We start from the raw sequence: 15368 nt of genomic DNA on the forward strand, positions 1-15368 counted from the left end.
TGTATCTCAGAATGAGAAGCATTCCTTAATTATTGACAGTGCCAGTAAATTTGCCAAACGTGGGTAATATAGGCTTGATGATGAGGAGAGAGCCTTGCTGTCAGCGCATAGCCCGCTGAGAAAAGCAGAGAAAGGAGCAAATTACCAAAAGATGTATTAAGTGACATAATGGAGGTGTGGACAAAGATCTTTAGAATTCCAAGGGTAGAGTTTCCATTGGGTTGAGACCACAACAGCTTCATCTGCCTTTGTTTTTTATTCACATGAAAATACCTATAGTCTTGCCTGCTTACTAGAAGGTTTGAGTCCTCTTACAATGAATGATCTGTCTAAAATGAACATTAAAATAGGAAATCACAATTATAAAAAGAAGTATAGTTATTATAATTATTTCATTCAATGTTAAAATTCCTAGCTACTAAAACACAAGGAGGAAACCCATTCATTCAAATCTTTCAACAAATAATTTTAATTTAATTTAATTTTAATTTTAGTTTAATGATTTTTAAAATTTTTATATTTTCAGTTGTAAAAATATATATACATATGTGTATATATATATACACATATATATACATATATACACATGTATATATATGTATGTTGTACATATATAAACATACACACACATATATATTTAAATATATATTTATATTATATATATGTATATTAGATATTTAATTTAATTTATATTTATATATATTATATATAATATTATATATATTTATATTATATATATTCAATTTAAATTAATTTTAATTTTAGTTTAATGATTTTAAAAATTTTTATATTTTCAGTTGTAAAAATATATATACACATATATGTATGTTGTACATATATATATACATATACACACATGCACACACACACACACATATATATATATATATATATATATACACACACAGGTTACCATTTTAACCATTTTAACTGTTTTTAAGTGTGTAGTTCAGTGATATTAAGTACATTCACAGTGTTGTGCAGACATCACCAGTATCCATCTCCAGGACCTTTTCATCATCCCAAGCTGAAACTCCTTACCTATTAATAACTCCCTATTACCCCCTTTACCTCACCCCTCTCAACCATTATTCTGCTTTCTGTCTCTATGAATTTGCCTACTCTAGGTATCTCATGTAAGTATTTGTCTTTCTCTCTGTCTGGCTTATTTCACTTAGCATAATGTCTCCAAGATTCGTCCATGTTATAGGGTGTGTCAGAATTCCATTCCTTTCTAAAGCTGAATAATATTCCAGTGTATGTATAGTTCACATTTTATTTATCCATTTATGGACACTTGTGTTGCTTCTACCTTTCATTACTGTGATTAATGCTGTTGTGAACATTGATGTTTAAATATCTATTCAAGCATTACTGTGATTAATGCTGTTGTGAACATTGATGGTTAAATATCTATTCAAGTCCCCACATTCAATTCTTTTATACGTGCCCAGAGATGGACTTGCTGGATTAAATGGCGACTGTATGTTAAATTTTTTTTTGAGGAATTGTACCATACGATTTGCCATAGTGGCTGCATCATTTTACATTCCCACCAGCAATGCATAATGATACCAATTTCTCCACATACTCATCACCATTTATCATTTCCTATTAAAAAATTTTTGTAGTAGCCATCCTAATGGGTTTAAGGTAGTACCTCGTTATGGTTTTGGTTTGCATTTCCTAGTGATCAGTGATGTTGAGTATTTTTTCATGTGTGGATAGGCCATATCTTCTCTGGGAAAATATCAATATCAAGTAGTTTGTTCATTTTTGAATTGGGTTGCTTGTTTGTTTGTTTTTATTGTTCATCAAGTTATTTTTGAGGTCAGTGCATAGGACTGGCACTGTTCTGGTGCTGGGGATATATCTGAGACCATATCATCCCTATCTTGCTGCCTAATGTGAGAGGTAAATAGTATACATAAACAGACAAATAAATACACATGAAGTCATCATGGAAAAAATAAAGCAGAGCAGAAGAATAAAGAATAATAGGGATTAGGGGGTTCTTGTAGATAGAGCGTCAGAAAATCCCCTCAGGGAAGAGAACACTTGAGCACAGATGAGAATGAAGTAAAGGACCTGTGAGTTATGTAAACCTCTTCTATATTAGCATATTAAAATATGCTTTTGTGACATCTTATTTGGCTTTATTTTGTGGTTTTTGTCTTTCTTTTTCTTTTTCTACCCTTTGAAATAGTTTTGTCAGGAATTGTTTTCATTAAGAAAGCTAGGAGTGCTTATTTATTGGAAAATACATGTAAGAAAGCGATGCACGTGATGTCATCCAATCTCCCTGGTGGTTCCTTCTCAGATTCTTTGCCGGAGCGTCCTCACCTTTCCCACTTCTAACTGCTGTTGGGATGGTGGGATCAATTCTTGAATCTGTTCTCTGCCTGTTTCCTAGGTTATCATCACAAACTCAACATGTGTAGAATTGAACTCTTCACCTCACTCTGCCCCTGCTACCAACTCTTCACTTCTCCGTCTTTAGTAAATATCAACTGGATTCTCTCAGTTGCCCTGACTCTTAGCATCATCCTGAACTCCTTTGTCTCCGCCTTGCTGTGTCTACTTTTAAATATATATAAAACTTATCACTATTTAGGGCGCCTGGGTGGCTCAGTGGTTTAAGCCGCTGCCTTCGGCTCAGGTCATGATCTCAGGGTCCTGGGATCGAGTCCCACATCGGGCTCTCTGCTCGGCGGGGAGCCTGCTTCCCTCTCACTCTCTCTGCCTACTTGTGATCTCTCTCTGTCAAATAAATACATAAAATCTTTAAAAAAAAAAAAAAACAACTTATCACTATTTATACACCAAGACCATGTCCAGTGCTACCATCTAGCTTGAGCCATTGTTTCTTACCAGATTATTGCAGTAGCTTCTTTATTGGTCTCCCTATCTTCACCCTTGCCTCATTACTGATAGTTCTGCACAGAACAGCCAGTGGTGATCCTTTCATGGGTCAGTTCATGTCTTCTCCTCACTCTAGACTCATCAATAGCTCCCATCTCACTTAAATACCAAGTCCTTTTTTTTTTTAAGATTTATTTATTTATTGAGTGTGTGTGTGTGTGTGTACCAAGGGTGGGAGGGACAGAGGTAGAGGGAGAGAGAGAATCATCAAGCAGAGCCCAGTGAGGTACTTAATCCCAGGACCCTGAGATCATGACCTGAGCCAGAACTAAGAGTTGGGTGCTCAACTGACTGAGTTACCCAGGCACTCTTAAACCCCAAGTTCTCATCATAGTCTCCTTGTCTTCTGTGATACTTCTTAAATCTCTCTAATCCTATCTCCTACTGTGATATTGTGATTTATAATAAAATAAATCATATTTAATCTTTGCTCCAGTTTCTGACACAGAGTTCTTAAAACCCTTGAAATTTTCTAAGTGATGAGAGCAATACGAGTGATTTTGTTGTTAATGAGGTGACTTTTGGACTGTACCTAAGGATGCAGGCTGGTCACCATAAGAACTAACCATGTGGTTAGACAGATGGAATTTTCAGTCCTACCTCCAATCGGGGAGAGGAGAGGACTAAAGATCAATTTCCAGCACCAGTGGCCAATGATTTAACCAGTCATGTCCTTGAAATGCAGTCTCCATTAAAACCCCAAAAGGACAGGTTTGGAGAGCTTCCAGGTTGGTGAACACTTGAAGATTTGGGGAGGAAAATGAGAGGGCATGGAAGCTCGGCACTCTTTTCCTATACCTTGCCCTCTGCCTTCTATCCCATCTGGCTGTTCCTGAGTTATATCTTTTATAACAAACTATTGCTATAGTAAGTAAAATGTTCCTTTGAGTTCTGTGAACCCTTAGCAAATTAACTGAACCCAAGGAGGGGGTCACTGGAGCCATGATTTATTGCCTGTGAGTCAATAGCCCAAGAGACAACTTGGACTTACAACTGGCATCTGAAGTGGGGGAGTAACAGCCTTGTAGAACCGAACCCTTAACCCATGCCCCTTCCTCTACTTCTCATGTCAGGACCCTCTTGGTCATGTTTCTCAGTCTTTCTCCATTTCTTATTACCAATTTAGACCATCAGCACCTTGCATGTTGGCATCTTACAATGGGTTCACTTTCTCTCTTCCTGGGCTGGTCTGTCTTGCATATGTGCACAAAATTAATCATTGTGAAGCCTGACTCTATGCCATTTCTTTGATAAAAGTCTCTTTAATGTTTCCCCTTTATTCAGTGAAGCCCTTATAGTGATTGGCATCAGAAGCCTTCTGTGACCAGAAATCACTTGCTTTTCTCAGTTTACTGCTCACTCCCTGACTTTGTGGTCTAGTCTTTGACCATACAGGTTCTCTCCTACTGCAATGCTTGTAAGTCATGCTGTTCTGTTTCAGAAATTCTTGTTCTTCTTCTATTTGCCTATTAAAACTCTTCTCATCTTTCAAGGCTCAGATCAAATCATTTCTTTTTTGAAAACTTCCCGGATCAGGCAGTCTAGAAGGGATCTCTCCTTCTTTTAAACTTTCATAATCATTGATTTCTTTGTCTCTGATTAGCAATTGTTTTACTGACTTGTTATTTTTGTTTGTTTGTTTTATTTGGTCTCATAGATTATAAACTCCTTGATTTCCAACTTTCTCTCTCGTTTAACACTTTTGCTATAGCACCTAGCACTTAGGCCTTGCACATAGCAAGTGATCAGTAAACTTTCTTCAATAAATTAGGGAATTATGAACAGCTCAGAAACAATATTATAAGCCTACATAAAAGGCTGACAGTTGAAATCCATTCTTTTAACCCTCTTCCACATTAGCCAGGTTGTGGACTGACAAAACTGGACTTGGTTCCTTTCTTTATATCTGATTGTTTACATATGGGATTGAACTAGGATGAAATTGTAAAGTTGGAGAAAATTTTCTTTTGTTTTTCTCTACCCCCTTACTTGTTTTCAGATAAAGTCAGACTTCATTCTATCTTCTTGACTTCAAAATGTACTTACTAGGGGTGCGTGGATGGCTCAGTCAGCTAAGCCTCCGACTCTTGGTTTTAGTTCAAGTCATGATGTCAGAGTCCTGGGATCCAGCCCTGTGTCAGGCTCTCTGTTCAGTGCAGAGTCTGCTTGAAATTCTTCCCTCCTCCCTCTCTCTCCTCATCCTTTCCTCACCCTGCTCACATGTGGTTTTTTTTTTTTTCTCTCTCTCTCAAATAAATAAATAAACAAACAAAATCTTAAAAAAAAAATGTAATTACTAGACCTGGCTACCATTCTCTAGAGAGTAGCTCTCAAACTGTGCTTAACACTGGAATCACCCAAGGAGCTTTGGAATTTATGGAGCCCAGGCCTCACCCAGACCAATCTGGGTAGGTACAAGCCTCATTGTCTGTTTCGGCATCTTGCCAGGTAACCCCAATGTGCGGCCAAGTTTGAGGATCACTATAATATGGACTCTGTTCTTAAATCTTGATGTATGTCAGAATCACCCGGGAAGCATGATAGAAACAGGCCCAGACCCTAACCACCTTCAGCAAACCGAGTCCTTTGTGCCTTTATGAGCTCTCCAGGCTATTTTGATCCATGCCAATGTTTGAGAACACCTGCTCTGGCTAAACTATCAGACAGCCTAATTAAAATCCATGGGTTTATTCACAAGGTCCTGGGGCATGATGGTAAGAATCTCATAAAGCCTCTTTTGAGAACACATCAGGTCATAGGATGAAAATGTATTTACCGACCTTGCTGTATTCATAATAAACATTTCCTAAATGGCAGATGGATAGTTATTCATAGACTTAAACTATTTTCACCTTGGTTGTGAAACTTAGTGCAAATGAAGTAATTTATTTTTTAGAACGAGATGACTATTGTTTTCTATCTAAACAAAACAGAACAGAAAACTGGAGAATGTGTAAAGATATACACCTGTAGGATAAATGCAAACTATACTACTTCTCCGTAGATACCTGGCTGTCTCTGGAGTGGGTGGGAAATAATTCTGTAATGTTGGATGCTATTTCTGTTAGAGCCTAAGTTGGGATATTGTACAGAGAATTTGGGTTTCCTTTGTTCATGGATAAAAATAGACTTAAAGGACTGTCCTTAACACTGGGAAAAGGAGGCACGAGTTTGAGGCTATTATTACCTGTATTGTCCATCTGAATGCTTCCAAAGCTCAGAAAACTGAACTCCTGGCTTTTTTTTCCCTAAACAGATACTGTGGAATAGTTCGTTTTTCACATTGTCAGTTAGTATTCATTTTCACTCGGATTTGTCAGACACGTTACATTTCTCTCTTTCTTTTAAATATTTTTATTCTAGCTTATGTGCTTTTTAAAGTCCCTTCCAGTGCAAAAAGGGCATGGTTTGGATCCACCGAATTCTCCACTTTAACTAATCATGCTTTTGTCTCCAAACATAGCACTCTTAGCACGGACATCTCAGCATAGGATGAACACGTCGGCTCTACTTTTGATTTTTCCATCTATTTTCCCAAATAGGCTTTGCGTTTTGAAAGGTTTCATAGCAACTGAGTACCTGGGCCATTATCACTGACATAGAGTAGGTGTGTAGCTTGTAGAAATGTATGTATAATATGTATTGATTTTAGTTAAGAAGCAAATAAACATTTCAAGCTTTTTAAGCCTTTGTGAAAATTTCAAAGGCCCACAAAGGAAATGGATATAGATAATACAAATAACATATTAGCTCTCTAATTGTTTTTTGTTTTTAATTCCTTCCCTGTCTGTGGTTATTGCTTAGGAAATCTTGTGTTTCTTAGTGAGCTAAGGAAAGACTGCATTTCCCTCTATGGTAAGACATTATTTTACAAAGTGACTACATCAGATATACTAGCATACATCAGAATGCATCTAAAAATCTAGAATGCGCCAGTTGTTTCAGAAGAGTGAAATATTCCTTTTATTTGATAACTGAAGAAATTTACAATTGGAAATGTGCTTATAATTTTTTGCCCGTGTCTTTCTCTTGTATTATCATCATTTTTAAAAACACGAGATGTGATACACGCTTATTTACTCTGGTAACACTCATCCTTCCCCCACTTCTGTAGAAAATGGAAGCACTGTTTTAGAATGTCATTGTGTGGGTTGTGAGTATTCTTGTTGGGCAGCAGAGGGCACTATGGAGCAATCAGAGACTTCACAGGAAAAGGTTTTTGATAAATACAAGGGTCCTGGCTTATGTTGATTACTGGTGGTTGTCTTGAATTCTCAAATTACATGGCCCAAGTCCCTGTTTCACTGAAAGAATCTACAAGTACATATGTAGAAGGGAAAAATAGGCAAATAATAAAGATAAGATTTTCCACATCTGCCAGAGAAATATTTCTTTTCAGAAGAGGGCCAGTATCAAGAAGTAGATTGTTTTTACAACTGAGGTATAATTCACATGCCATAAAATTCACCCTTTTAAAATATACAGCTCAGTGAGTTTTAGCATAATCACAAGATTGTATAACCATTACCATTATCTAATTCCAGAACATTCCATTACTTCAAAAAGATTCCTTTTCTACACTTGGAACTAGTACTATGCTGTATCTTAACTAACTGGAATTTAAACAAAAACTTGAGGAAAAAATAACACAAAAAGAATCCTGTACCCACTGGTAGTTACTACTCATCCCATTCTCTTTCTAGCAACCACAGAGGCTACTTTCTGTTCTTTCGATTTGCCTATTTTGGGGAGTCCCTATAATTGGAATCACACATTGTGTGTGCCTTTTGTTTCTGGCTTCTTTCACTTAGCGTAACATTTTCAGGTTTGATCCACGTTGTGGCATGCATCAATACTTCCTTCCTTTCCAATGGCTGAAAAAGTTTCCGTTGTATCTCTATGCCGCATTTTGTTTATCCGTTCATCAGTTGATGGATGTTTGGGTTTTTCTACTTTTGACTGTTACAAATAATATTGATAGAAATATTTGTGTGCAATTTTTTGTGTGAACATATGTTTTCACTTCTATTAGGTCTATACCTGGCAGTAGAATTTCTGATTCCTGAAGTACCTCTAACTTTTCAGTAGCTGCCAAACTGTTTTCCATAGTGGCTATACTATGCTACGATCCAACCAACAATGTGTGACAGTTTCGGTTTCTCCACACCTTCACCAACACTTGTTATTGTCTGTCTTTTTGATTATAGCAAGTCTGGTGGGTGTGAAGTGATACTTCGTTGTGGTTTGATTTGCATTTCCAAGAACTAAAGTCTTTTAAACATTTAGGATTCAGACATTTTATATCAAAACTACAGTCTACCTTGCTACATCCGTCTAAGCCAACCCTCCTCTCATTCTCTGGGGAGTCTTTTTCTTATAATGGAATGAATTTAAAAATTTTTTTTTATTGACAAATATTATTTGTTTCAGGGGTACAGGTCTGTCATTCATCAGTCTTACACAATTCACAGCACTCACCATAGCATACCCTCCCCAATGTCCATCACCCAGCCACCCTCTTCCTACCCTCCCATCCCCCAGCATCCCTCAGTTTGTTTCCTGAGACTGAGAGTCTCTTATGGTTTGTCTCTCTCTCTGGTTTCACCTTTTTCACTTTACCCTTCTTTCCCCTATAATCCTCTGTCTCAAATTATAATTATTAATCATATATTAATCATATATATTAATTATAATTATAATTATAATCCTCTGTTTCTCAAATTCCTCATATCAATGAGATCATATGATAATTGTCTTTCTCTGATTGACTTACTTCGCTTAGCTTAATAGCCTCTAGTTCCATCCATGTCATTGCAAATGACAAGATTTCAGGGTTTTTTGATGGCTTTATAATATTCCAGTGTGTGTGTGTGTGTGTGTGTGTGTGTGTGTATATATCACATTTTCTTTATCCATTCATCTGTTGATGGACATCTAGGCTCTTTCCATAGTTTGGCTATTATGGACATTGCTGCTATAAAGATTGGGGTGCACGGGCCCCTTCAGATCACTACATTTGTATCTTTAGGGTAAATACCCAGTAGTGCGATTGCTGGGTCATAGGGTAGTCCTATTTTCAACATTTTGAGGAACCTCCATGCTGTTTTCCAGAGTGGCTGCACCAGCTTGCATTGCTGCCAACAGTGTAGGAGGGCTCCCCTTTCTTATAATGGAATGAATTTTATTTTATTTTATTTTTTAAGATTTGACTTATTTATTTGACAGAGAGAGAGACAGAGAGAGAGAGAGGGAACACAAACAGGGGGAATAGGAGAGGGAAAGGAGGCTTCTAGTGGAGCAGGGAGCCCTATGTGGGCATCGATCTCAGAACTCTGGGATCATGACCTAAGGCACAGGCAGACACTTAAGCACTAAGCCACCCAGGCGCCCAATAGAATGAATTTTAACGATGTTTTCCTTTCCCTTTTCCTCCCTTCCCTTCCCCTTCTTCTCTTCCCCCCTCTTCCCCTCTCCCCCTTTCCCTCCTTGCCTCCCTTCCTTTCTTCTGACCAGGTGCTGACAAAGCTGCTTTCCTCTTGGGCATTAATTCCTCTGAGCTGGTAAAGGGCTTGATCCATCCTAGAATCAAAGTTGGGAATGAATATGTTACTAGAGGTCAAAATGTAGAACAGGTAAGGTGATACTTCCAGAGCATTATGACTCTATGATCTTGTAATAATTGTATACATATTGTACTTGCTATTTTACAAAAAAGCAACTAAGAGCTCCTGTGAGGAGTATTTGGAATGTTTTCACTGGTGATGCCTACCACAGTAAGTGATCTTGGGTTAAGAATCTTTCCGGATTCTTAAGATACCATTTGATACTTTTCTCATAGGTAACAAATCTCTTTGCAGGTGGAGGCAAGCCCTTTACTTGTGACCAACATCTTTGTTGTCTGGCTAAGAACCTTTCAAAGCTGTTAGTTCCGACATGAAGAAAATTAGCAATTTGGCATCCCCCCTCTCCTATTTGGAATATTGACTTTTTAGAGTAACAGGCACCGTAGTTGAGATAGGGTTTTAAAATATCGGCTGAAGTTCATATTTGAAGGAGGGGTGTTAAGAGCAGAAATGAGAGATGGAGGGTCAGGTAGCTTTTGTGCTGCAGCCAGGAGAATTGTTTTAATGATAAAATAACAAATGCTCTGAGGACTGCTGATCCCGAGGCTCTGTCAGAATGCAGCAAATGTTCCCAGGGATGCCGGGTAATGAGACCATCTAAGTGTGCTAGTGCATTCCAAAATAATTTACGTCTCTAATGTATGGTAGCCATCCTGCAGAAACACATACACACTGAAATCTCAGCTGACAGTAAACTACACATTCTCTCTTAAATCAAGTCCCATGCAGAATGGACTGCCTTCTTCCAGATTGTAGTTCAGCCCCCCGGAACACATGGCCTCCAAAGTTGCCGCTCACAGTGAACGGATCATTTGTAAAGTACACCCACCTTTATTGCTTGGGGCTAGAAGTGATGTCATTTTCACTAACATTCTATCAGTGAAAGTAAGTCAGGTGACCCTCTTAGCTACAAGGGGGCTGAGAAATGTACTCTTTCTGCAGAGAGGGAATGGTATGATCACATGGAGTATGTCTAAAGCATTCACAGGCATCGTTTCCTTCTGTTCTTACAACAACACTCAGAGGTAAAGAGAGCAGGCATACTGCTCCGATTTCCCAGTTGGGGAATCCCAGGGTTAGGGAACATAAGGAACACTGCAAAGGGCGCATAGCTAATATTCGGGTGACATTTAGATGGTCTTACTCTACATACATTCTAAACCTGAAAATGTGACAGACAAATGTACGAATATGTGATAGAAGGCGGTTATTTGATGACAATAAACTCTATTTCTTTTTGGCATATTAAATCATCTGGCATGACTATGTTATTTAAAACATTTCATCAATCTCTTAGTTTAACTTACTCTATCTATCAATAATTCTACCTCTGTCATAATACTAGACGGAACCCATGAGTTTCTATTTTTATTCTCCCTTCTCACCAGACCTCCTTTAGGCTGTGGACTGTGATTAGTTCATTTTGGTACCCTTGGTCTCTAGCACAGTGCCCTGCAAGTAGTTGGTGCTCCATAGCCATCAAGATAAACTAAATATGGAGCTGAATTTGAACCATGATCAGCAGAACATGTAGTTGAGCTATTGCTTGTAGTGAGGTTAGGGGTGTTTGGCAGTTTCTTGCTTTTTAACATATTCGCCACAACGTGCATGCATGACATGCTATGATTATGGAACAGGGACTTGCTCTGTGTAAAACTAATGAGCCCAAAGGAGGACTGAAATCAAACCTTCGCCTCTTTAATATTGTGTTCTCAGGAACTGAGTTACAACCAGCCTTTACTATAATAGAACCAGTGAAGCAAGCTAATGTATTATTATCCAACATTAAAAGAAAAAAAAAATCCTCATCTTCCATCCTTTCTGTCTTTCTCTTTCTCCTGCTCCTGGAGAGAGAGTAAGAAAACACACTGTAAGGCTTTTCTTTTCTTAGGAACTTTACTGACTTTATAGAGACAATTGCCACTGCTAAGAATAGAGATGTATATGCTCTGTTGATGACAATTGCAAAAGATGGCAAAAATTCTTGCAGTGTTAACACTTACAGAATTTGGTTCCAGCTCAGTGTTGACTAACTCTGAGACTTTGATCAAATACCTTCACCTCTTGGTGAACCCAGTGAAGAGGTGGAATTCCTCTGTGTCTCAGCAGAGGAGTGACCGGCATCTAAATGGGACGGTCCTTCAGGTATGAGTGTGTCCTGCCCATGGTAGGGGTTTTGGATTCTTGCTCCCAGGTGCTCACTGCCAGTAGTACTCAGTCATGATGACACCTGGAAGAAAACCCTGCCTGTTTTCAAATGCGCTCCTCCTTCAGGGGCAGGTCCCATATGCAGCTGAGAGCCACTACACATCACTCTCAAGAACTAAGGTCCTTCAGGTCCAGTATTTCATGATTCCACGAGAGTTCTAACTCTGGCCTTTAGGAAGAAATTGTTTTAATTTAAAAAGGTTTAATAATGACAAAAATTGTAATAGTAACCACTGAGCATATGTTAAATGCTTTGTATAGATCTCTCATTCAACTGGACAACAAGCCTACAAAACTGATTTTGGGTGGGGGGGCAGAGAGAGAGTGCTAGGAGGGGGAGGGGCAGAGGGAGAGGGAGAAACAGAATCTCAGGCAGCCTCCATGCCCAGCACGGAGCCTGAGGCAAGGCTTAATTTCATGACCTTGAGGTCATGACCTGAGCCAAAATCAAGAGTCGGGTGCTTAACTGACTATGCCACCCAGGCACCCCTACAAAAATGATCTTATTTATATTTCCATTTTATAGTCAAAAACGGTGAACCTTACGAAGATGAACTGCTCAAGGCAATGTAGTAAATACTGCTGTGAAGTTGGGGAAGTAATAAAAGCAGAAAGGGGATGGGAGAGCGGGAACTAACATGTATTGGGTAAGAAGCACCAAATGTTGTGTTATATTTACATCCTCTGTCTCATTGACTCTCTTCCTACAACCTTGGCAGATGCATATCTTAGTGTTGTTATTTTACCGATGAGAAAGGCAGGGATCCAAGTGGGTACGAATATGGCTATTTGACTCCATTTCTTTCTGGTGGTTGTTTTTGTTCTCTTGTGTGCTATTGCTCCCCGATGATCGGTCTCCTGTGAGGTATTTGAAAAAGAGCTAAGGAATGAGTCCGTGTAGTCCCTGAAAAGTGGAAGTGTAGGTCTAGCTGCCGAAGTCCTCCTTCACTGGAGAGACAATGATGAAAACGATTCATTAGTAAGCCGTATGTTGGTTTACTGGTTTCAGTCAGCAGACACTGTATCATCTCCTTCTTCCTCTGACTACATCTTCAGGTTCTTCCCATTTCTTCACTACTCTCCACCCCGACCAGTTTCTCTCCCACCCCCACTTCTGAATATTTAGGGAATTAAAAGGGGGTAAGCAAGTTTGTCGTGTTCTTTTTAAAGTTTCAAAGTGACTGCTGTAGACAGAGAGTGATTTCCTCAGGGCTCCAGAGGATGAAAATCATTCCTGGTGCTTTATTTGTGCGGGTGCGCTCTTGACGCCCATAATAAAAAACTGTAACGCCATCCGGCTTATGGATTACTGTGGAAATGACTCAAGATAACTGATCAGAGAGTGGGTGACTCATCACTAAATCACCACCAGACACCAACTGGCTCCTGCTGCGTGCTCTCTCCTGGGCCGCTGAAGGATGGATGGGATAGGCCTATTTTAAATGTTAAGTGGTTGGAGCCCATTCTGCTTCCAGGTTTGGAGAACGTCCAACTGAAATTCACTCCTACTTGGAGTCTGTCAGAAACCCGCTACTACGGCAGCACCTTTGCGTTGTGGAAGTGGCATCTGCATTTATATGGCATCAGCCCAGCACAGAGTCTGGAGCTCTCCCCAGTAGGTTACGTTAAAGCCTTTGCCACATACCTCCAGGGATGGGAAATGCAGCCTGAGTTTTAGGGTAGGAGAATCTGAGTCAGATTGATGCACTAAATTGCCATTCTCCCCACAGGGGGTTGAGAGCAGCCCTGGGGACTGATAGAATAAAGAATGCGGAAGCTGAGGCCAGAAAGAACCTTCAAGAACATTATTCAGGTGAAGAGACCACAATCTAGAGAGGTTAGGCCACTTGCCAAAGGTCAGACAATTTATTAGTGGCAACAGCAGCAGCAGACAAGGGCATTCCAGATCCCTACCCTGCTCTACCAGTATTTTGCAGACTTCATGGTGCACAGGAATCCCCCAGGTGATCGTGTGAGGGTACTGGTTCAGATTCATAGGTCTGGGACTGGATGCCGAGATCCTGAGGGTCAGCATCTTTAATATGCTCCCAGGCGGTGCTGATGCTGCCGGTCTTCAGACCACACTTTGAGAATGCATCACCACGTTACCCCCAGAAAGTTGGTCCTTTGATAAAAGGAACATGATTTCTTTGAACAGGAGTGTCTGGCTGGCCTCTAGGTTTCTTCTCCTCCCCTCCTCCCTTTCCTCCTTTCCTTGCTTCTTTCTCCCTTTCTTCTCATTGTATTACATTTCCTCTCCTGTATCATCTCAGCAGCACGCTAGAGCCACAGAAAGTCAGTAAATAGATCCCGGTTTTACTAGAAGGTGGCTGCTGATAGAAAAGGCCCGGGATTAAAATGTACACCGCTGGCAGATGTGGAGAGCTTTCAATGTGATTTCCAGGTGACCTATGCCGTTGGCGCCCTGTCCAAGTCAATCTATGAAAGGATGTTTAAGTGGCTGGTGACACGAATCAACAGGGCACTGGATGCCAAGCTGTCAAGACAATTCTTCATTGGCATTCTTGACATCACTGGTTTTGAAATCCTTGATGTAAGTATATCAGGTTAGAAGGAACTCAATGCGTATTTATCAGGAGATCAGAGAATGTGAACTGAACGTCACAAGATGTAGCCAAAGTGTGATGGGATTCATTCTGTGAGAACTTAAGCCACTCTGGTTGGAAAAGTGCTATTATTAATAATAAAAATGATAATAATTATTACAATTAATAGAACTAAAACTTAATTCAGCCTTAAATAAAGGTAAAAAGAAATAAAAGAATGATTTTGAATTTTGATATGATTACTTGTTATCTTATTATCATAATTTTTAGTTTGCAGGTATATCTGAAGGAGGTAGAAATTTAATTGAGGATTCATTACTTGTTGGGTCTATTTGCCATCATACTGATTGTGGTTATGACATTCTCCTACATTTTTCTAAATGGACTTCAGTTTTATTATTTTTTTTAATTGAGATATATTTGACAATTAAAAAAGGCATATGTTTTGGGTATGTCACTTGCTGGTTTGGCACCTATTTGCATTGTGAAATAATCATAGTTTAGTTAATTAACATACCCATCACCTCAAATAGCTACCATTCGCTCAATTTTACCTTTATCTCTTCTTCCTATCTAATCACCTCTTTGAAGTATAACAGCCTTGAGCAACTGTGCATTAATTTTACCAATGAAAAATTACAACAGTTCTTTAATCAACACATGTTTGTTCTGGAGCAAGAGGAATATGCAAAAGAAGGCATTGACTGGGTGTCCATCAACTTTGGTCTGGATTTACAAGCCTGCATAGATCTCGTTGAGAAGGTAACGTGTGTTTTTTCTCCTCGTTCATTCTCGTTTAAGGAGACTCGTCCCTGCTTGCCATATTGATCCATGTTAGGACTCGGGCTCTGTCAGGGGATGGGAAACGGGGCAGGACGGCTCTGCACGTTCTCTCTTAATGGGTTTTGTGTGCAGCACAAAAGGAAACCCTCACGTCAGTTACCCTCCTCCGTCCCCTCCCGCCAAGACTGTCCCTATGCCTTTGCTGCTTATTGCATGGCCTCCACTGTTAATGCGTGAGGAGACTTGTCGAGATTAAAAATGGTCA

The 15368-nt window shown here is 39.4% G+C and overlaps 1 protein-coding gene across 1 annotated transcript in view; it reads left to right on the forward strand.

Moving 5' to 3' along the window:
- MYH15 (myosin heavy chain 15) overlaps nt 1-15368 on the forward strand; it is a 154133-nt gene that overhangs the window by 29629 nt on the left and 109136 nt on the right. The window contains 3 exon segments of the mRNA XM_046001581.1: nt 9436-9554; nt 14158-14307; nt 14912-15082. Coding sequence (XP_045857537.1) covers nt 9436-9554; nt 14158-14307; nt 14912-15082 — 440 coding nt within the window.

The sequence above is a fragment of the Meles meles genome, chromosome 4 (assembly GCF_922984935.1).
Source record: "Meles meles chromosome 4, mMelMel3.1 paternal haplotype, whole genome shotgun sequence".
Taxonomy (NCBI): domain Eukaryota; kingdom Metazoa; phylum Chordata; class Mammalia; order Carnivora; family Mustelidae; genus Meles; species Meles meles.